This window comes from Anas platyrhynchos, chromosome 23 (genome assembly GCF_047663525.1).
Source record: "Anas platyrhynchos isolate ZD024472 breed Pekin duck chromosome 23, IASCAAS_PekinDuck_T2T, whole genome shotgun sequence".
Classification (NCBI taxonomy): Eukaryota; Metazoa; Chordata; class Aves; order Anseriformes; family Anatidae; genus Anas; species Anas platyrhynchos.
This window is the reverse complement of record NC_092609.1, coordinates 1,858,660-1,882,253: the sequence shown is the minus strand read 5'-3', so window position 1 is coordinate 1,882,253 and position 23,594 is coordinate 1,858,660. Positions and strand designations below refer to the sequence as shown.

General features: G+C 49.9%; 1 protein-coding gene across 2 annotated transcripts in view; it reads right to left on the bottom strand.

Moving 5' to 3' along the window:
- XPO7 (exportin 7) overlaps positions 1-22,283 on the bottom strand; it is a 42,378-nt gene extending 20,095 nt beyond the window's left edge. The window contains exons 1-7 of one of the 2 annotated variants that reach the window (XM_038166910.2): positions 22,097-22,283; positions 10,361-10,507; positions 8,775-8,868; positions 7,780-7,946; positions 5,835-5,900; positions 2,635-2,739; positions 121-286 (exon numbers count right to left, since the gene is read on the bottom strand). In XM_038166910.2, the coding sequence (XP_038022838.1) occupies positions 121-286; positions 2,635-2,739; positions 5,835-5,900; positions 7,780-7,946; positions 8,775-8,868; positions 10,361-10,507; positions 22,097-22,114 (763 nt within the window). In that variant the 5' untranslated portion in view covers positions 22,115-22,283. Of the gene's footprint in view, positions 1-120; positions 287-2,634; positions 2,740-5,807; positions 5,901-7,779; positions 7,947-8,774; positions 8,869-10,360; positions 10,508-22,096 lie in introns of both variants that reach the window. The other variant, XM_038166909.2, reaches the window with a different exon arrangement.
- Between the last annotated feature and the right edge of the window lie 1,311 nt (positions 22,284-23,594).

Sequence of the window (23,594 nt, the reverse complement as noted above, 5' to 3'; positions counted from 1 at the left end):
AAGCTGGACTTTACATCTGGCACTGTATGCAGAAGTTTAAGTAAAGAGAAGGTTTTATCAAGTCAGCCCAACTTCCAGCTGATACGCTATAGATTAGCCCTCTTCCTCCAGCAAGGTTACCTGATCTCCAACTGGTTGGGATCTGCACTGTGCAAAGATCATCTGAGGACTCATCTGTTGACGTGCCAATGAAATCAAAGTTCAGGCAATTATGCGTGAGCTTTAGAAGCTGCATAAGCAGACCGTGCTGGCTTTCATCATTCAGGTTCAGGTTCTTCCCAGAAGCCTGTAAAATACGGTGGATTAAAGAAGTGAAAGTAAAAAAAAAAAAATCAAGTGATGGCTCAGAGTGAGGCACTAACTCACATCAACAGGATACAGCAACCCTAAGGATCATATGCCACAGGCACCAACCCAAATTTTATCCCATATTTTTACAGACATGTATTATCTACATGCTTTGCCTTTACGCGAGATGGATAAACTCAGTGCTTCCTTCTTCACTTGGTTTGCACCACACAGCAGAGAGGCAGCCAGGCTTGCCAGCTTGCACTTATACCACGAGATTCACGAGATAAGGAAATTCTTATTAAGGTTAAACAGAAGAATACATTTTCTGCTTGACAAGCACTTCACAGCAGGGAATCCTGTTGCTCCACCTAACCCTCAGATGGAAATGAGCACGCTCACTTCTGTTGCACAGCTGATCTGGGTAAGCCCTGCTCCAGTTACAGCGCTCTGCTGGGGACGGGGAGAACTTGAATTCTCTCAAGTGACACAAAGAGCTCAATGGCCATGAAACACGAGGTCCTTTCACTGCAGCTAAGATGCAGCACTGAGGTCTGCACTCCAGGGCCAGCCTCTCTGTGCTTTGTGTCACTGCTCTGGGCCTGAAACAAAGCAAACTTCTCACTTAAGTCTACTGCAAATAACATCTTGCATCGCACTGACACTGCCAAGACCCGTGCCAATGGTCACTGGAATGTCCTCCTCGCCCCCTCCACAAAGAGGGATTCTTCTGGGGCTGCCTAGCTGCACGTGTTTTATGGCTGCTGCTACAAACGTGCTCAGTTTGTAGCAGCCCAATCCATCACCCTCCCCACTTCAACGGATCACCTTGGAAACTTCTGCTTTATATAGAGAAGAGAGAGAGCTACCAGGAGATAAAAGAACGAACTCGGGTGGTTGGTGTTTAATCACAGGAAACAAGGATGCTGCAGGAGACAACAGAAAACATTCCCACCTGCCTTAGGCTGCTGCATCCCAAGAAACAAAAGCAGGAGGATTGAGGGTGGAAAAACAGAGGCTTCTTCCTGAGCCAAGCTGTGGATTTCAGCTAGAGCTACACGTATAGGGCAGCAGAAGTGCAGTGCTGGGGACAGCAGGCTAACAAAGCCTGGCTCACGCCTCCTGGCTGAGCACAAGCACTTGGGGGAGTTTCTCCAGCCAGTCTGGGCATTTCTAGGATGCTGCCCTGCCATATAAATACAGGCAAGCCTGCACCACAGTCCTTCCCCCAGCTGAGCCACCTCCTCAGGTGCTTTGTTCCACAAAAGCAGAGGATTCCCATTACTTCTGGCACCTCTAATTGATCATCAAACGCATCCGAAATAAGCCATCGAATTCAAGTTACTGGAGCTGTTATGGTTCAGGAGGATGCGTGCACAGGGAACAAAAAGCAGCAGAACTGTACAAAGCCTTGCTTCCTTTGTGAACCAGGATAAAAAAAAGAGATCAAATTACACCCACACACCCACCTCTATTATTGAGGGAACCAGGGCTGCTCATTTTGAAAGATCTTTAAAATAAAATGTGCTTTTCACTCTTGTGTTATTTGTCCAATTTGACACTTCACTCGGCTGGAAGGATAAAAGTTGAACTAATCCAACCTGTGCAACTGCTGCTACGTTTACTGGAGTAGGCTCTCCCATAAAGTACTGCTATAGAAGGCACCCTTAGAACCTTGAGATGAGCTTCTTAGAAAAGAAACGTGATGCACGAGCAAGAATTTTCTTTAGATACTCTGCCTGCTAACAAAACATACATGTGCTCCTGCAGCTGGAATATTGTCACCTGCTTCCAAGGTAAGTTTTCTGAAAGCAAGTCAACTCGGTTGATAATTAGCATAAGATAAAAGCATGGTGAACGCAGAACAGCCGAATATTTATCAGGTGTAAGAAGATCAAGGATGATCTTCAGTCCTCTCTTCACTTACTAAACGCATCTTCACAAGTATTTTTCTTCTCCCACTATATAGATTTTAAACCAAAGCCTTATTTTACAGGAAACCTCTTGGCCAGTATTGTAAGTCATAGACATTTGAAGTGTAAAACAAACACCTCATCTCTCTCCTGATTTTTTAAGCCCCGAAAGTATAACCCAAGCCTCGTGGTGCAGACACGTACGTTCAGTCAAAATCTTTGAAAATATTTACGATATCTCCATATTTGTGTGCTGTTTTTTTTTTTCTTCTTTAATATAATCCCCCAAGTTTTCCTGAACAGCAGCTTCAGGACATTGGCTTTTAGAACAAGAGTGCTGATTCCAAGAGTTTTATTATGGGTAACTTCAGCCCAAAGTCTGCCACCCCACCACGCAGCCCCCAAGAGAGGTGACAAATGACAGTTTCCTTACCTGTTTCAGTAAGTTGCATGACAGTGTGAAAATATCAAATAAAGACGAATCTCGGAAGGAAGAGGCTATTTTCCTGTGCTTGGTCAGTGGATGAGTAGTGTCAGCCTGAGCAGAGAGAAAACCAGCGCTTAGAACTGATGTGCAGAGCTGGAACAAGACCGCAGAACATGCAGGAACCCTGTGGAAGCACTGGGACATCGAGGTTTCCCTCTCCAGATTGAGATTACACCAGCTGGCTAAACCAGGGGGATGTATGATCTGTGGTATGTGTTTTGGCTCCTCCACTGCCCTCAACTCTTCCACGGGTGACAGCACACGGCTGGTTTACGATGGAACGTTCCACCTAAAATATTTACGACACGGTTCCACTCTATTCCTGACAGAAAGCAGGTTTGCTCTACTCTCAAATTCATTTAAATCTCTTCTAAAGAGAGATTAAAGGGGGTGTTTCCAACAGAACTTAGTCGTTTAGAAACTTGAGCACTGCTTTCTGACGTGCTCTGAGCTCTGGAGAGTTAAATCCTACCTGAAGCCGTGGGGCAGACACACGGTCACCTACTAGCAATTATAAGGCCACTTACATTGCCCCTCCTGAACCTGCACAGAGGAGAAGAAAACTAGAAGGAGAGTTAACCAGTGACAGGCAGTTTGGACTTTGTCATTTCTATTACAAACCCCAGTTCTGGACCTCTCACCGTATCAGAATACAAAAGATGAGATGATTTAGGAGGCAAATACACACCAGGTTGCTTTCCAGAGGGTAACAGAGTCTTACAGCGACTCCATCAACGCATTCTAACCATGGGCTAAGGCTCCTGAGAGCACAGGTTACGTCACCTTGGAGGCTGCTTGCTGGATTGAAGAGCAAAATGATACTACGTCTGTCTGAACACAGGCTGGTAAAATTCCACTCGCCCAGGCTGAGTTATTTGAAGGGCAATCAGTTACTGCAGCGCATCTGGGATGGAGCTGAAGGGCTTAGAGCCCGGCAGAGATGCACAGAACTTGGATCTTGTTTGTTTATGCCTCTGTTTGCAAGGAGGAGGACGGAGGCAAACATCCTCATCTTTTGTGTTATCGATGAGAAAGAGAGGGTCTGCTCCTCCTGAGAGCTGGTGGCAGATCGGAGCTGCACCTAAATCTGTCAGATGATTTCTTGGAACTGAATTATCAGTCCTCAACTGATGCGATTAGATTTCAGGGTCTTTAAGGAAAGGAGTGCTGTTTGCTGTCCCCCATGGTCATTACAAACCTCACATGTTTCTGGGTTTGCAAACAAGCATTTCGCTTTTCTTCACCACGAGACCACATGACATAAATCAGTGAACTTCTACAACACTCAGCACACCTCCAGGCAAGTCTGTGCACTACGTCAGGAGGAAAACTGGTGCTCCAGAACAGCAACTAGCACACTATTTCGTGTGTGCTGAGCTTTTAAAGCGTGAGCGTTAGTACACAAAGCTCTAGCAAACTTCACTCTCGTGCAATTTAAAAAGAAGTTTAAATAACCAGAAAAAGCTTGAGGATAAGCCCCAGAAATTATTATTTTTTGCTACATACGTGTACACAACCCCACTCTGATGAGTAAGCACGCTGGCAGAGCTATTGTTTTGCAAGTAGTGGCAGTTTGAAACATTCCAAGATGAGTCACTGCATCCAGCCCCGTGCAACGGCTGGCACAAAGTGCATTTAGGAATGAGTAGTAAACTGTGGCAGATCTAATAGCCAAAGTATTTGATCAAAAATCTCTTCTTAAGCCTTTAAATTCATCACTTTTTTTTTTAAAGTATCAATCTGAAGAGGCTCTGGAACTGAAACAGGAGTGTTTCTGCAATAGTTCTGGTGTGAGCAGAAGTTGTAGCCCTGTACAAAGATGCTGGCAGATGAATGCTAACTTACAGGGGTAAGCAGACTTGCTTCCATCATTTATGCATGGAAGCAAAGGACCCCAGCTCTCTGTGGAGATGAAGTGAGGATGGACGAAAGGTTGGGCAAGGGAATTGTCACAGTAACGAGACGCAGCGTGACAGGGAGGAGGGCTGCAGGTTTGGATTTACTGATCAGGCCAGGCTTAAAGAATAAAAGCAAATTTAGGTCTGAAACGGATGCAGAAGCCATTCAGATTACAGTGAAGGGCTTGGGAAGCTCAAGGATGCTGAAATTCATCAATTCCAGCAGGAGAAATCAGTGTTTTGGCCTGGCCGGGACAAAACCTCCTCCAGCATCTCCATTCCTGGAGCTGTAAACGATTTGTAATCATCTTTCCAATCCCACACAAGGATCTCTCCATTCTGATGCCAGGATTAGTCAATTTATCAGCAAAAATAAGAGATCAGCCTCCTTAGTAAGATATCAACTACACAAAAACCCGTTCCTCTTTGCAAAATTAGGAGATAATTGTACAGCTGGTAACCCGTACAAACTTCTTAGGGCAGTGGTAGCCATCAGTGGTGCTATGACAAAGGCTGTGTCACTGATTCAGAAAGTGAGGTAAGCACCAAGAAAAGCCACTTATTCCAGTTTTTAAGATAAATACTGGGAGGCTGCATCACATCGGAGGTAAGCAGCCTGCAGAGAGGCTCCTGCAGCAACAGCCAGCACCACCAGGTGCTCAACCCCGACAAGTTTCTATTGTCTGAGGACTGTCTGCTGGGAACACCATGAAATTTAGTGCGGGATGAAAAGGCTGCTTTAAAAACCTCCAGTTTGACAAATCCTCTTTGTTTTATCTGCCTGGTCAGGACCGAGAAGGGGATGCTACGTTCACTTCTTGGCAGAAGAACGCTGCGAGGTGAAACAATGCACAGGGGCTGACAACTGGAGGTGCTAATGATGCCCTCATGCTTGGGACTTGGTCCTCACTAGGTAGGCTTGACTGACTGTGCAGCGTTGTTCCCTCCTTTTTGGTCTCAGGAGATTACATCCAAGCATGAGAGAAGATGGAAGATGCCAGTGAAAAGACAATTCCTCAGGACAAGAGGTTTCAGCATCTTACCACACAAGTAAATGATTGTGTAAAAAAAAAAAAACAACAAAAAAACACAAAAACCCCACAGCAACCCAAAGCGCCTACTACACAACACCCCCGTCCAAAAACAACCCCCAAAATAAAAGCAAACAATGCACAGACACAGCAGGACACAACAATATGAATGAGAAAATTGGACACTTACTTCACTGAGGAAGGCTGTAGCACTTACTTGATTAATTTCATTAGTTAGTTGGGACAGGATTGTCACTCCTATGATGCAGTGCTCTACACTATCCTGAGGAAGGAGAGGACAGGGAAAGGAGTTAGTGGTGGGGTGTTTTCTTTGAGCTTCACAGTTGTTCAATGGCTTTTCTGTTTGGAAGATTTCTGGACATGTTTCTCTACTAGAAATGCTTTATCCTTGCAGTATTATGAGTGGGAAAAAGCCTCGGAGCAATACCAAACAGAATTTAAATGTGCTTTTGAAATACTTCATCTCATTAACAATGCAAAGGTTTCTAAAGAATTTGGTAACACGAGCGAACAAAAATAGACTTTTAAAATTGCTTAATCCACATCTTTTCAGGGTTGGGATATAGCACAAAAATTTATTTACTTGTTAATCTTCTTTTTAAAATTAGTTTGCTTAATTTTAACAGAGGCTGTGGTAAAACATGCAAAAACTTCTGCGGCTTCCTGATGGTCCAGATGCCCCACTACTAAAGTTGCCAGATGAAAACTCTGGGAAATAAACTTTTCTTTTTCAACTACAGGCCTTGAACAATACGAGGAGCAGCTGACCAAGATTCGCCACACACCAGCCCCACGACCCTAGAGCTGAAAGGACACCCTATCTCCCAGTGAAGGGAGTCCATTCTTCGCAGCCCTTTCAGCCTCTGGCTTCACTTGAGACTGCCAACAAGGGCCCGATTGTGAGATGAGTCTGTTACAGACACCTCTTCACTCGAAATGGCATTTCATTTATCAAATGGTTTAAGAGGAACAACCTGTATTGTTCCTTTGCCCCAGTTTCTGTGCTGTAGCTAATAACTGTGTTTTTTTTTTTTGTTCTTTTTCTCCTAGTTCAACCTTCTGCTCGAATTGCCCTGATCTCTTCTCCAATTCCCAAGACTGAACTCACCTGAAACAGAGAAATTCAAGAATATTTAGGCTTGCAACCTTGGCTACTTCTTTACGGCAGCCATCTCTTGATAACAGCCTTAGTACTTACATGGTATCTACACAGAAGCCACTGGAAAACCTTGCTGAGCCCATAGCTGAAAAAAATGATACATCCTCCTGCCCACTAGTAGCCCCAAGAGGTAACTTGAGCACGCAGGAACAGAAGGGAGCATGATCTTTGAATCATTCAACACCTTTTAGATACTACTCACTGCAAACAACTTAAAATTTTCAGAATTAAAGCCTTGTGCACAATGTATCTCCTTTTCCACGCTTGGAATTTCTGGTTATTTCATTCTCTTTTGTCTTATTCCTCCAACTTTCTATTCTGGTTAAAATTTCGGAGCAAATAAATCAGCATCCACGCTGTCACAGGAATTCCTGATCTCTCTGGACCCAAGTTTCAGTTTGGGGAGAGCTGTTGATAGGAATGAACCATTCTACCTGCACACTCCTTTGGGGCGGGAACAAACCAGCACATAGATCTATGCAACTACAGCCAAGACTTCGAAAGAAAATTGTTCACAATACCATTTGTGGAACGGGCTAATTTTAAGCTACATTTTGTTATGGTAACTCAGATAAAAAGCCGCTTGCATGACGTATCACTGCAACAATCAATGAAAGGAAGTCAGGCATGGCACATGCTGCTCTTGCAGACAATAAGCCCGTGTGTTTACCATTTTGCACCGCTCAGCACGGTGTATTTGAGGGCTTTAAAGGAGAGTTGTGCAACTGGAACACTAAACTACTTTTCTCACCGTTGAATACTAACGCTGGCACTTTCCAGAAATAAATCCCTGCCCCACCAAGCTTTAAATTCTGGCAACTGGCAGGATAGGTCAGTTTTGAGCTTCTTAGCCATAGGAGTCATTACTCAGCCAAGGACAGGAGATGAAATATTGGACAGAGGATTCTAAGGTGCAAAACGATAATTGAAAATACATGAACTTCCACATCCCACAACACGTGTATTCGCCTTAAATCCTGACCTGTAAAAACCTTGTGACATCTGTAATCACGTTCCTGAAGACATATTCATCCTTCTGACAGTCAAACCAGCCCAACTTTGTGATCCTGGCATACAACTGGATTAGTGCCTGCGTGACAAACGTTGCCAGCTTTGGCCTAGTGGCAAGGTAGTTGAGCACATAGTTCCCTGAAACACAGAGAAGAGGTTTAGCTGTAGACAAAAACACTGCAGCTGGAGCCGAGAGGTTAACGCTATTAGGAGAAAAGTATCTTTCTGAAAGCTGTTTCAGAAAAAAATCCAAAAAACAATCATCACTGCAGACAGATGAAAACATTGACCTATTTATTCCTTTCTTTTAAGGCACTGGAGCTGTGGAACAAATCTGGGATGAGGTTAGAGACAGGTATGAGCTCCTCCCCAAAACCTAACTAATTTTGTATTACCAGATTAAATCCAGCCCTCTGAATGCACGTGTAAATAAGAAGAAAAGCTGAAAAGGTTTACAAGACCTCTCCTCAGGGATGATCATTTATCACATCGCTTCTAAAAATGAAAGCAGGCTGAATGGCGTTCAGACTCTTCCTTGGAGGAGAGGAAGCATCAGTCATTCTCCAGGAGAGTGCTGTGACAGACCGACTGCTCCCTTAGGAAATACTCTCAATGTTATTTCAGAGAGCCATAAAGGATTTTCAGTTTTGAAAGCATGTCCTCAGAAGGGGAGAGCACCATGCATATTTTACCTTCCCCAAGAAACGTTACGAAGATTTATTCACAAGCCACAGGGCTGTCATTCCCTTACATCTGGAAGAACTCTAGGTCTTCAGCCTTGAGCTCTGCTAGCTAATAACACAGAAGATGACACCTAAGAAAAATGTTTCTTTTCACTCCATACCTTGGGATGCCCAAACCACTGCAAAACACAGTAGGTTGCAGAAAGCCTCCCACTTGTGGCTGAAAGTGCGTGCAATAATCATTAACATTCATTTGGTAAGAAAAATTAAGTCTTGCACTTACGAATATCTATTCGCTGCTCCAACGGTAAGGGGTTGTTTGTGCGTGACACGAGCTTCGTAAGGCATGTAGCTGCCAAGAGCTGGGAGTAGGACGACTGCGGAGAAAAAAAAGTCATTTATTGCACATTGCAGAACAAGGAGATCAAGCAGCAGTGGTGAATGTTGAGCTAACTGCTCGCTGGAAAGTCGAGTTTAAGACATTAGTTTAAGTCTAAATCCTCTACACAGTGTTTATTCTGTTTTTGCAGACACTAAAGTAAACCAAAACACTCAAAGAAAGTGCTCAAGAAAGGAAAAGCTTATGAAGATAGGAAGATAATGGAATTGAACCCAAGCAGAAGCAGAACCCGAGCAGAACAAGGCTGGCTCCAGGAGCACAAAGCAGGACAGGCAAGAGCAATTCCTGCTGCACTGTGGGGCAGCATCTCTTACAGGGTATTTATCTGAATGGAATAACTTTGGGAAAAACAAGCACTCCTCCCTGCAAACAAAAATCCTGCAGGCTTTATTCTGGCAGCTTTCAGGTAGCCCTGGTTCCCTAGAACTGCAAACCTGGTCAAATTGCATGAAGTCAGCTAAAACATCATGCCCAAAAAAGACTATTAGCACTCTGAGTCATAGCAGTATGATCCTATGCATTAAGAAGCACTTATGACTTCCACCTGATTACTAAATACAGGTTAAAATGTATTTCTTATGGAACAGCACACAGACTGGTGAACTGTCACCTAATTCAGGGACACAAATGGTGGCATTCAACCACCTAAAACCCCTGGTTGCAGCCGATTCCACCAATTACAGCCTGGGAAATGGCAAGGGTTTTGTAGGCTAATTTCTGTGATATGTGGTGTGGAAAGCACAGCATCCAGGATGCAGGAAATCCACTTATTCCAGCGCTTCCAAGGACCGTCTGGTATGGAGCCAGACTTCAGAAACTTTCCTAAAAAAAATCATTTCTCTTCAGGTAAACTGATTGTTAGCTCCCAGCAGAAGAGTTTCAAATCCACTTGTTTTAAATTGATTGAAGTTCACATTATTTTTCACTCCAAAGAAATCCAAAAAACTTATAGAGAATTCCTTATAATAAAAAAAACAACTCTGCTTTGTACAAGTTTGCCAAGCCTGTGAAGTGTCACTCTTCTCCCCCTCCCTTCACCACCTCCTCCTCCTCCTGGAGGCCTGATTCTTTCCGACACTCTGCTTAACGTCTCCTATTTTTGTGACCAAGCTGATCGATAGGAGAGCTGGGCGCACGTTCTGCCAAAAAAATCAAATCTTGAAAGATCTCGTGGCAAAGCAATTCAATTATTTCTGCTGGAACTAAGTAAAAATCAAACGGTCACTTAAAAAGAAGAAAAACTTTCTGCTTTTAAGTTAGGGAGGATTTACTGCTGGTGGATTCTGCATCCTGCTGCTGGTGGATTCTGGTTCCTCTCCGATCCCACACTTTCTTTGGCAGAGATGCCCACAAACAGAGATAAAAGCCCTCGAGTGCACTGGGTGTGCAACATAAACCCTGCACACCACACCTGGGGCCACCCAACACACCATGGTCCCTTTTGCACAGTTTTTTTTTGTTTTACATACACTCCCTCTCTCCAGAAGAAGCTGGCACTTGCTCAGGCAGTCTGGGCTGTTGGTGAACTCAACCAAGGCTTTCTCTGCCTGGAGCCGTGTCGCAGTGTCTGTGGTCTCATAGAGCTGCTTGCACAGGTTCTCTAGCTGGGCTAGGCTCTGGAACAGAGAGAAAAGGGAATTAGAAGCGAGGTTTCACAGCTTGTTTATGCAATAGTTTGACCCAGGTTCGACGCACGTAGGCACACGTGTCATTTTACCCTTTGTGAAAAGGAAAACACTTGACTCACTTTGCTCCCGGATCTCCAAAATGCATTTAACCTGCTAAATTAGAAGCTTGGGAACTTTACAGCCATGTTTTACGCCGGACAAAGCACCTCGTTGCCTCCCCACCACCGCCTGGGAGAAGGAGCTCGTGCCCAGGGTCTGCTCTCATCCTGCTCGATGGCATCGCAGCATCCTGAAAATCCCCCCTCATGCCTCGTTTTTAATCTCATACAGCAGCAAAGCCCTGCTGAGCCCGGTTTGCATCCCCTCTGCAGGGCACCGTAACAGATTTTAGCATCCCAGGATGCTGGAAGGAGCTGACGTTCGATCTTCTCCACCACACACGCCAGAACGACCTGAAGCAGAGCAGAATAAATGAACGACGGGACGGATGCCAGCGAGCAGCGTCTCCATGAACATGTCAGAAGGAAATAAAACCACCGGGCGGCTGCTGTGTGCTCAAACCACTGGAAAATATTCGCCATAAACCGTGATCCAGGCAGATGGTTTCCCCCAGCGGAACCTGAGGTGTCCTAGTTTAAGAAGTGGCTTTGCAGATGGATGCGAAGCCTCCCCGGGGTTCTGGCTGCTCGGTGAACACGCAGGTATTTTTCATCCCGGGTTTCCAGGGGTAGATCATTGCAAGAGTACCCGAACTCCTGTGCTTTGGGCTTCTTTGGTTGGAAAAAGGGATTCCAAACACAGCCAGCCCTGCTGCCAGGACGACCGTCAGACAAGAGGGAGTGTTATAGGAGACGCAAGCAGGGAGTTTCTGCAGAAGTTTCTGTACCTTGCGTTGTATTCAAGAGTTTCGTTGGGTTTAAAATGTAATTTCAGGGAAAATGGTGCCCTGTGAGCTCCGTTGCTCCCGAAAAAATAATCGGTGTCCCGAGAACAGAAGCAATGGGGAAGGGGAGCCACCTGGACAGGAGCCCAGGAGCTCTCTTTTGGGGTTAACGCCGCCCCAGAAAGCAGAAACAGCCTCAAGGGGCTGTTTAGACAAAGCCCAACTCCATCTTTTATAAGGACTGCAAACACATCCTTCTAGGAGCACGCAAGCATCCTTCTAGGATCCCTCTGGTGATCTCTGCCTGGCTGTTTTTTTTCCTGGAGGGATCCACAACCTGTGATAACAACTGGGACCGGCTCCCAGCCCAGGGCAGCGAGCAGGGCGATGGATTTTTGGCCCCCAGCCTCGTGCTCAGCAGTGCAGCAGAGCCGAGCGTGCCAAGCACCACGCAGACGAGCTCAGCGGGCACCGGTTGGCTTCTGAGAAAATCCCAAAGCCAAGGATTTCAGCTCCTTTTTCACAGAAAAATCTTCCCTAGGTAATGAGCACGTTTGGGGGACAGAAGTCGTTCTGCTGGCAGCGTCCTTTGCAATTAAAGGCTTCCAGAAAAGCATCACGGCATCCTTCGGTGGTGTTTTAGCCCTGCTGAAAAAAAAAAAAAGGACAAAAACTGAAAAAAAAAAGAGGAAAGTCCCACAGATGACTCCACTCTTTCTGCTGGAAAGGGAGCTGGGAAGCTGGTGGCTTACAAACAGCTCGCAGGGAGGCGTCAGCTCAACAGCAGCAACCGAGAGCGGAGCTGACACCTCAGGAAAGAAAATTGTGGTTTTTTTTTTCTTCTTTTTTAAGAGCTCTTTGCACCGAGTTTTACACCACCCTGATTTAACTCCTCGAGCAGCTCAGGCAGAGGATTGTTGCTCCGTGGCACTCGCCCTGTGTCCCCCTGCGGGCAATCCTCCAGCTTGCTTCGTGCTTCTTCCTCGCGGTGTCCCCCAAAACGCAGCTGCAGGGCACTGAGCATCTTCGGGCTCATGAAGAGAAGTAGCAAAGCCCACGAGGCCGCTTCAAAGGGCAGTCTGGGGTCCAAACGCAGAGCTTTCACCCATTTTTTGGGGCTGTGAGGAGCCATTTCATACGCTGCACTCCAACCGAAGCGCTCTGACGGCAGCCTTCAGGCACACCTCCCGGGGACGTCCCACCAAGAAGCTGATTTTCTCCCGTCCATCCCGCTGACAGGCAGAGGCGCTGAGCTGTGGCCACCCCATTTTGGGTCTGCAAAGCTCCATTTTCAGCACATTTCAATATTACAACGATGAAAGCAGCCGATTCCCTTCTTCTCCACCCCGGGGGCAGAACTCGAGCCACCTTCGCTCCAGCATCCAGCTCCCAAATGCCACAGACGGTTGGGGCAGCACGGAGGTGGGGATTATTTCACTACAGAGACCACGCTGTCCCTTCTCTTCCAGCCAAGATAAAAAAAAAAAAAAAGGCATTTAGAGTAACGACTGTGCAGGGCAAGAGCCCTGCGTGTTGTAGATAAGGACCAAGGCATGAGACAGCAGAGCACGGGGCACGCAGAAACGCTCCGGCACCCCGCTACGGGTCTAAAAGGCGAGGCAAAAAGAAGAAAAAAGCACTAAAAGCAATCACAAGTAACCCAAATTCGAGTTATTCACTCTTTTCAGGATGAGCAGCTCGGGAAGTTTATCAAGCAGACTTCGGGAGCCAGCTGGGAAGCTGGGTGCTCGCACCCAGGGGTGCCCAGGCAGCAGGAGAGCCATCGGGGCTGCTCTCCAACTTCACCCCGTACCCAGGCTGAAGAAATCCAGACCCAAAGGATCCCAACACTTTTTCCTGCCATACAGGGCGGCTTTTCCCACACAGCCTTTTCAGCTGATGTTACAGAGATCAATTATTAACTTCACATCCACTATTTTAACATTAAATGCAGTTTGGGATGATTTTACCCTCCGTTTCTCCAGCCAACCTGGGTCGAGAAAACAACTGACTCAGGGTGCCAAAAATAAAGGAGAGAGAATCTTCCCTTGTAGGTCAATTTACCGCGGCTATTTATAATGAAATATTTGTGCTGCTGCAAACGGAAGTCAGACGGGTTTGTGTCCCTACCAGAAAACAAAAAAAACCCCAACAAAAACCCCCTCGGTTTGTGCTCCGTCCCCCCAGGCTGCAGCGCAGCCCCGCCAGGGCAGGATCTCCACCAGCACAACGCAAAATCCACAAGATTTTACCCAAACGTGATGGTTTTGTACGCAGAAGCAGCGTTTTTCCCACCAGCTCTGGTTATCAGAGCCTAGCCAGCCTGAGGAACGATGAGCACAGCTTCCTCTCCCTGTCCTCCTGGCAGCAGGAGCTCGGAGGAAGGGTTTTGCTGCAGACCAGCGTCCTCCAGAGCCGCCGGTTGTCTTCTCCGCCGGGCTCAGCACCATTTGTTCTCCTCCCCGGGTGAGCAGGGACACCTACGAACCCTGCAAGATGTTGCTGCTGCTTCCTTTAATGTCAAATGCTGGGAAGAATTGAGTCTTCCCCTCTCTGGCATCCCCTTTCTAAGATCTCTTGCCCACCAAAAGTAGCCGTGAAGCTCGAAGCGTGGAAGAAAAGCAGCCCATCAATCTCATTTATGCTACAAGCTGCAAATAAAACTCAGCGCTGCTCCGTGTTTTCCCCATGGTGAAGATAAACAACGCGTGATCATCTTTAAAATGATAAATACCACGAGGAGAATAACAGCTACCTAAAAGGAGTCCCTGGGGGCCGGCTGGGGAATTGATCTTGTATTACACGGTTGCTTAAGCAACGCTCTTTACATCCACGGGCTGCAACGAGCTCGAGGCAGGTTTAGTTGAAGGGAGTTTGCCTTCGCCACGCTGACAGTTCCCATTTCAGCAAATTGAGGAACCGCACGCCGTGCTCGGCACGCTCAAGATGGCAGAGCCAGAAAGGAGAAAGGAGCGAGCCCCGATGGCTCGGGGGAGGAGGAGAGCGAGAGGCGAGCAGGTGCTGACACCAACTGCTCCGTTTTAGGTGTAAGATCGACCCAAACTTCGCTGCTGCCTGCTGGTTTTTATCCCGAGGGATGTAAGCTGCTGTGAATCCTCCCGACGCACGTTGTTTCCACGCCGTTCCTTCTTCCTGCCTTCTGGTTAGCGGCTCGCTGAGCCAGGGATCCTGCAACATGTTCCCTGCGGTTATTTTCAGCACACTCATCCCTTCCCGTATCCCCCGTGTGTTAGAATCCCAGCCAGACCTGCTGGGAAAGCAGAGGGCACTCCACGAGATCTGTGCCTCCTCCATCACCAGGAGCACACAACGGGCACCAGAAGCGGAGTCATCGCGGTCCCACCTCCATCCTTGGCACCTCCGGGGGTGGGAAGGGGCCACCATCCATTCCTGCTTTCCTTTGGTGGTTTTAAGGCCAAGAAATGTGGATTTCTGTACTTGCCATATGCCTACGGACTCCTGGAACACGCACGTGGAGTTAAATGGAGCTGCACGAGAGGCAGGGGCTGCTCCAATGCGGCACCTGAAGCCTGGGGTCCGATCCTGCGCTGGGTTTTGGTGCTGCAGACAGGAGCTGGCTCTCTCCACTCCCTCGGTGAGACAAGGAGGAGGAAGAAGTGGCTCAGAAGCACTGGGATTTCACAAACGCAGCCGTGCAACGAGGGACGCGTCGCAGCAGTCAAAGGGCCCCGGTGATTGAAGAGACTGAGGCTCAGAGAACGCCTCGGGTCGCTCGATGAATGTCAGGTATTTCAACCAAAAATAAAAAAGCTTTTAAGCTGAGCGATGCAACTGTTAACTGCCAAGGACCAGGACGATGCGCTCGGTAAGTGCTCATCGCTGTAAAATCAAGGTCTCATGGCTCATCACCCTCATTTGTTAAGAGAATCGGAGCAATAAATCGCCCGTTTCCATTTATCCTCCTAATAACAGCCAGAGCAAACTTACTCCTGCCCCTCCAGCACAGCTCGGAAAGTTATTTATTGCAGTGGTACTTCCAGGCAGCTCCCCGAATCTCTCCGGGTATCAATAAGGAGCTCTCATTTCTTTCTCCGTGATGAACGGGCTTCAAGCCAGGCTGGAAGGGGATTTCTGTCGGGATTCAGCCCTGCCATTTTACTCCACGATGCTGTAGAGCGACCGGAGAAACGCTTTGAATTCACACCAACACCTGGGCGAGCTCGATAACAAGGACAAAACGCGGTGTTTGTGCTGACTGCAGGAGGATGAACTCAGCCCCAAAGCAGATTTGGGATGTCCCAACGGGCACAGCATCACTTTTAGCACAAAGTAATGGTTTCTTCTTCTCAGGCAGGCGCAGAATTTGCACAGAAGCTTGCCACGAAACAAGGCGTAACGTTTATTTATCGCGACCAAGTAATATTTAATTTCAAAACTAAAAAAAAAAAAGGCAATAAACACAATTCCTAACCTCAAGTTGCTAAATGTCTCTGTCATAATGTTTGCCCGAGTGGTTTCATTGCCTTTCCTGAAATGAAAAACGTTCGGGGAGCATCCTGGCTCCCCCTCCACGTGCAGCATTGAGCCTGATTTGATGCTCAGGCTGGTTTTTAAGGTCTGACTCCTCTGGAAAAGCGGTCACATATCCATCATCTCTGAAGATGACATCGAATTGTGCAGCGCTGCTCACCTGAATACGGAATTTCGGAGGAGGGAAGCACCTTGGCGTGGAACAAATGGGAAAATAAAACAATAATGGAAGGCTCTTGGGGGAAAATATAAGAATAAAGAAATAAAACAAGAGCAGTGATGCCCGCTGACGCTGCTGAGGCCGTAACGAGAGCTCCCTGGTGCTGTAACCCAAACCCACGTCTAGGAAGGGATGGGGGCTGCCCAAACGAAGCATCCAGCAGCAGCAAAACGACTCGAGCCCTGCAGGCTGCCTCCAAGCCAGCGGTAATGCTGCAGCTAGGGATATTATCTGGGGCTAGAAGAGAAACACCCGAATTAGCACTTTGCAGAGCAACGTCCTTGGACTATCGCTCCTGTAATCACCGCGCTGCTGATAGCGGGGCACCGCGGCTTCAAACGGGAACACAAAACGCTGGGATGACACAGAAAGAACATCCTCGTTCTGCTAAGCTCAGGCTGGACAATTAAATCAGAACATCAGGACGAGGAATAAACCATGTAAAAGGTGCATCGAGGAACCACGCACGAAAGAAAATGCCACCACCGGCCTGACACTGATCCTGTGCAGATCCAGAGTCCGCAGGGTACGTGGGTGCAGAGCTCGTTTGACTGGCAGGAGATAAAAAAGGATGGAAAGGATTTGGAGCTGATCCCGAAGTGGAGGTATTTAGCAGAAAAAGGGGAGGCTTCTCCCTTCGTAAACTGGCCTTGCAGCGTGAGACACGCGGGCTGTTGACAATCCTGTTACAAATAAAGGGGCTAAGTGGCAGGTTTCTCTGCTAACAGAAATCTTCCTGGTGATCTTACCCAGTGGGCGACCGGGTTTGCAGGGCTTTGGGTAGTCTGGGGCAAGGAACACGGCGCCAGCTGGGATGGGAGCCCCGAAATCCCTGGGGGCAGAGACCTCGAAGGGACTCCTGAGACCACAAAGGTGCCTGGCTGAAGCCAAAATATCTATCATCCCCTCCCTCCTGATCTGTTCTTGTGTCCCAAAGCGTGACAAAACCCAACAGCAGTGGGCTAAAGCCCCTCCTCCACGCCGAGCCACAACCAGAGTCCTTCCAGCCACAGCCAGGATGCCAACGAGCAGCACGGAAACATCCAGGGGATGCTTCACCGCCCCGTGTCTTTTACATCATTTTAATAACTCCAGAACCACGCTACTTTAAATCCTGCAGCTTTAAAGGAAAAAGCAATTACTAAAAACCCACCCTAAGTCCGGGTGCTGCATCAAATCGGCATGAAATAAGACCAAGAATGAGATCAAGAACTGACCCATTGCTTCCTGCCTGATTACACAGACACAAACCTCACAGATTTACCTGCTGACCTGCCACATCGGGAGAGAAACCTTCAGAACATCACCTTTTTGGGGAAAAAAAATCCACCTTTTACAGAATTCAACATTTCCAGCAGACACGAAACCAAATCCAGCTGCTTTTCAAACTCGCAACGTGCTTACTTGACACTGGCAGGTAAGGACAGAGTTTGCCCATCCCATTCTCATAAATATCTTCTTGTTTTCTTGTTCCTGTTAAGCATTGCTGTATAATTTAGCATGTTAAAAGGAGACCTGTAAAAACTTATACATTGAAAGTTCAGCTAGAAGCATTCCTGGATAATTTATGTTAAAGGGAGAACTGTAAAAATTTATAAATCAAAGTTCAGCTAGAAGTATTCCTGCATAATTTACGTTAAAAGGAGAACTGTAAACTTTAATTTCCAAAGTTCAGCTACAATTCTACGTTTATTCTTTAAACCAGCCACCTGTAGCAAGCAGCAAGACGTGCTGATACGCTCTGCGAGCTGTTTGAATGATCCCAAAGAAGGAAAAGGGCGAGAGCAGAGCTTTAGGAGAGGAGCTGCTCTTGTATCCCGGTGCTAACAGCCCCAGCTCTGCCCCCAGCAGGGCGCTGAGTGCACCAGGTGAGCCTCCAGCAGTGCCTTTTGTTATTTTATTTGAATTAACGCATCCTAAGTGTGACCAGCACCAGCAACTCCACAAGTGGCAGATCCTGAGGGTCTATTTTGTCTCTGAAGGTGCCCGAAGTTGCAGGGTACGTTTGGGGTTTTACACAGACCCGCTTGGCTCCCACAATAACACTTCACTCTCCCAAAAATCACCCCCCTGCAGCAAAGCCACGCAGCCCTACCCCCAGAAAAGCATCACGTGCTCCTAAATGTTTGCTTAAAACCACAGCCGAGACGCAGGAAAACAAATTTACGTTTTCACCAGCAATTTAAGTAGCAAAAGTACAACTTTTTAAACTCTGCTTTAGCCCTCCAGGCTCACAAGAACCAACTGCGCTGCCCCCAGCCCAGGCGTTATGAGCAGTACCAAAGTTCCTGAGCTACAGAGCCGCCAGCCAGCTCTTAAATGATTAAAACGAACAAATCCTCCCTAATTGCATTAGTGCTGCCTATCAGAGCGAACACGGACCATCTTCTGGGCGGCTGGAGCAGGGAGAGGAGACGGGGCTGCTGCCCTGAACCCAACGAAGCCTCTCAGGGGTTTGAAGAAGGCTGGGATTTCACCCCAAAAAGGCACCGAGAAGGCAGCTCCCACGTGGGCTGCTCCACACCAGGAGAGCGAGCAGAGCCTTACCTGGCACCGAGGAGTCCTCCCAAAATTGTTCCAGCCAGCAGGCAGCAAAAACTGGAGCCCCCAAAGCCAAAAAGGGGTTGTTCTATTCCAAGTTTGGCTCCCTTCAGGGAGCTTCTGCTACCGCAAATCTCCTCGCTCCAGCCGGGATCCCACTCTGCAGAGCATCCCAGCAGCAGCAGGGCTTCAAAAAGTGCATGGTTTAAAAAAAAAAATAGAGCCTGATTTACAAAAGAAACGCTGCCAGCTCTATTTTTAGTGTCAGAGCAGTGCTTTACCCTCCCCAGGCCCGGAGCACTCCCTTGGGCTATTCTGAGATAAATACAAGTCCTCGGCGAGAGCTCGCAGCGCCTCCAATGCCTAAAACCTTGAACTAAAACGCACGAAAAAGTATTCTGAGCGATTTGCAGGTGGGCAGCAGGCCACAGCGTGACTCTTTTCCCTCTGTAACCTTGCCCTCGCTTGGTATCAGATGGGAAAGACGCATCTCAGCCTCCAGGGTTTCCTCCGGAGCGAGCCCAACGTTACGGATGTCGAGAGGCAAATTAGATTTTGCCTTTGAGCCAACACAATGTCCTTTGGAAGGCAGAAACACCAGGAAAAAAAAAAAAAAAAAGGCAGGTTCTGTTGGGGATGGAGTGAAACATCCTGGGGAGCAGGCTCAGAAAGTCCTGGGAGCAGCAGGGCAATTGTTGAGCCCTGGGAAACCTCCCCCAGTCGCCGTGCTCGCACGTGGGCTGCCCGATTTCTGTCTGTCAGCAGCGTGCGAGGGAGGAAAATGACCTGGGAGTGCCTACCTGAGCATTTCTGGGGCAAATTCAGGGTTTCCAAAGAGTTTCTTCTGCAAGAGGGAGCTGTGAGGGAGCTGTAAGGGAGCTCCTGGTGGCAGCCTGCCCCTGCACAGCACCTGCACGCACCCAGAGCTGCTCCCAGCACGGAAGTTTCTGTCAGCTCGTTAAAAAAAAAAAAAGGAAAACTGGGTGAAAATCTCCGGGATTTGGAACACCTTGACCTGAGCCTGGAATCAGGTAAAGAAGGGGAAAAAAAAAGCGTGATTTCCTTTAAGATAGGAGATTTCTCAGTTGTCTATTTGAGCACCCACCTGGGTACCTGTCCTTTTACCTCTCGCGGGCACCAAAATCCTTTAATTTCATCCTAGAGTCAGAGAGCCAGCAGCACACGCAGCCACGCAGAGGTGGCAAGGAGTTTTAAGTGCCACAAAAACATATTTTTAAAAAAAAATCCAAAAAAATAGGAAAATTCAACCCGCAAAGCCACAGAACCCATCGCCATCCTACAGCACCCACTCTCCCACAGGGATATTCACTCCCCGTAAGCACATCCCGTCTCAGGGCAACCGCCTGGAAAGCATCTAAAAGGCAAGAAAAGGAGAAAAAAAATGAAATAAATCTGTTTCCAAGGCAGAAGGGGAAAGGGGAACAGGATTCATATTCGCCCGCGAAGCTAGTTCTGCTCTCCTCTGCAGCGAACAAGTTTAGGCAACGCTTGCAAGCCCCGGATCTGACAGAAATATGCATTCAAAAGAAGGTCGGGTGAGTTCGTGGAGAAATGGACGAGTTTCTCCAAGAAACGTGCAGCGATTTGAGGCCGGAGGAGCTCCCAGACACCCAAAATCGCCCCATTTTTGCTGCCTCTGCCCCAGCACCGGGCGGTCTGCCCTACAAGAGGAGCTTGCAGGCATCGCACGGTATCACCAGCACCACCCGTGGGCCCTCAAACTTCACATAACCTCCAGTTTTTAAGGACCAGACTGGACGCACAACCCAAGCAAAGCCCTCAACGACTGCAGGAAACTTCTCAACTCCGTAATATTTACCTGCAAGCCCCGATTCCTCCTAAAACAGACCCAAATCTCACAGCACGTGCCATAAAAGCAGCCCTGGGTTGCTCGCACCGAGGGGCAACGTCTCCAGGTGATGCCGGATAACTCAACACCAGCTCTGTGAAACGAACGCTGGGTTTAATTAGCTCAAATCACGCCAAGATGAGCAGAGTTTCCCACTTCGGAAAGCCCTTTTCTCCCCCAAAAAATGCACCTAGCACCAAAACCCCCGCGTCCTCCTGCCACGCAGCGATCCCGAGGCACTTCTGAAGCCAACCTAGCGCTCTCCTGGCTGCCGGCAGCTACCTGGGGGTTCTCCAGAGCTGCTGCTGGGCGCCTTTACCTGCGGCGGGGAGAAGAAAAAGAGGATAAAAACACCCCCAGGACCCCCAGCCACGACGCCGAGCGATCCCTGCACCTCTGCCCGGCCGGCTGAAGGCACCGTGCCAGGCTGCAGGTGCCTGACCCCGGCCTGCAAACAACTTTTCCCTCGGAGCCAAACATCTCCCGAGCCCCCGCTGTTAAATTTTAACCCCCCCCCGGAGCCGCCAGCCTGCGATGGCGGTGCCCAAACTTCCAGTTTCTCACCCCGATATTTAACGGAGAGCCAGGCAGGGCTTTTAAAGGGCGGCTTCAGCCAGGCCCGCAGCAGGGTTTTGAGAGCCAGATGAGTTTTGGGGGGTTTTAGTAAAAGCAGAGCGGGTTTTTAAAGGGAAAGAGGGGAATTTGGAGAATTTGGGGGGAAATATAGGGGTAACGCAGTGAGCCCCTCTGCACCATGGTGCCCACTGCCCCCATATGGGGTTGGGGAGTGGGTGCTGGGGGGGGGGTAATGGGGTGCTAAGGGGATACTGGGGGAGTCCTGGGGGGATCCTGGGGGAGTACTGGAGGAGTGCAAAGGGGATCCTGATGGGATCCTGAGGGGGTCCTGGGGGGATTCTGGGGAATCCTGGGGGGGTCCTGACAAGGTGCTAAGGGGATCTTGGGGGGGTGCTGTGAGGATCTGAACGGGATATTGAGGGGATCCTGGGAGGTTGCTGAGGGGATCCTGGGGGGATCTTGGGGGGGTGCTGTGGGGATCCTGACGGGATATTGAGAGAATCCTGGGGGGATCCTGAGGGGATCCTGAAGGGGCTCTGGGGGGGTGCTAAGGGAATCCTGACGGGATATTGAGGGAATCCTGGAGGGGTGCTGTGGGGATCCTGGGGGGATCTTGACGAGGTGCTACGGGGATCTTGGGGGGCTGCTGTGAGGATCCTGACGGGATATTGAGGGGAACCTGGGGGGGTGCTGAGGGGGTTCTGAGGGAATCCTGGGGGGGTCCTGAGGGGATCCTGGAGGGATCCTGAGGGAATCCTGCGGGGGCGCTGAGAGGATCCTGAGTGGATCCCGGGCTGTTGCTGAGGGGATCCTGCCGAGACCCTGAGGCGATCCTCGCCCCCCTTTTTCCCTCCCCCACCCCCTTTTCCCCCCCCTCCCCCCGCCGCGGCCTACCCCCGTGCCTCAGGCCCCGAGGCCTGGCAGCAGCGAGGCCGGGCCGAGGCGTGGCGGCCCCCCGGGGGCCTCCCCCCTCACCTGCACATGGTCCGCCATCTTGCGCCATTCATGCTCCGCTCCCCCCCGCCTCCGCCGGGCCTTCTCCTCCTCCTCCCCCCCCCCCGCCCCTGCCCCCTGCTTCTTCCTCCTCCTCCTCCTCCTCCTCCTCCTCCCTCCCCTCTCCTTGTCGGCGGCGCCGCCGGGGGCTACTGCGCATGCGCGCGCCGCCCCGCCCCACCGCGCATGCGCGCGGCCGCCCCGGCCGCGCCCCGCCCGCCGCGCGCGCGCCGAGTGAGGCCACGCCCCCTCCGTGATGGCGGGGTGACGTCACGGAGCGAGGGGGCGGGGTTAAAGGGGACGCGGCCTGCGCGGCCTGAGGGAAGCAGTGGGACCAGTAACACCAGTAACACCAGTATGAGCGGGGCGCAGGCACAGTGCGCAGCTCCAGAGCTCCCAGTGCTGCCCAGTATACAGCCACAGTGCTCCCAGTGCCTGCAGGGTGCAATACCAGTGCTCCCAGTGCACAGCACCAGTGGCACCAGTACAACCAGTGCACAGCCCCAGTGCTCCCAGTGCTCAACACCAGAGCTCCCAGCGCTCCCAGTACTCCCAGTGCCCCCAGGGTTGAACACCAGTGCCCACAGGGCCCAACAGCAGTGCTCCCAGTGCCTCTAGGGCCCGGTACCAGTGCTCCCAGTAGTTCCCAGTACACAGCCCCAGTGCTTCCAGTGTCCCCAGAGCCCAACACCAGAGCTCCCAGTGCTTCCCAGTGCACAGCCCCAGCGCTCCCAGTGCCTCCAGGGCCCAACACCAGTGCCTCCCAGTACTCCCAGTGCCCCCAGAGTTGAACACCAGTGCCCGCAGGGCCCAGTACCAGTGCTCCCAGTGCCACCAGTACACAGCCCCAGTGCTCCCAGTGCCCCCAGAGCCCAGTGCCAGTGCTCCCAGTGCCTGCAGGGTCCAACACCAGAGCTCCCAGTGCTTCCCAGTGCACAGCCCCAGTGCTTCCCAGTGCCTCCAGTGCCCCACACCACTGCTCCCAGCGCCTGCAGTCCCAGCACCACAGCCCCCACCACTCCCAGTGCTCCCAGTTAGCGCAGGCCCCGCCCCGCCGCCCCACCCCAGTGCTCCCAGTGCTCCCAGTGCCCCCAGCGGGACCCCCCCGGGCTGTGCCCGCTGCGGGCCGGGGCGGAGGCGGCCGCGGGCGCCCCCTGGCGGCACTGGAGGGAGGCACCGGGGGGGGCGGGCATCGAGGGATCCACTGCGTGCACCCAGGGATCCAGTGCAAGTACCAAGGGATCCAGTGCTCTGCATGCACCGAGGGATCCCCCGAATGCACGAGGGATCCCCTGCATGCCCCAAGGGATCCCCTGTGTGCACCAAGGGATCCAGTGCTTTGCATGCACTGAGAGATCCCTTGCATGTACTGAAGGATCCAATGCTCTGCATGTACCAAGGGATCCCCTACATGCACCAAGGGATCCAGTGCTTTGCATGCTCCAAAGGTCCAAAGGATCCCCTGTGTGCACTGAGGGAT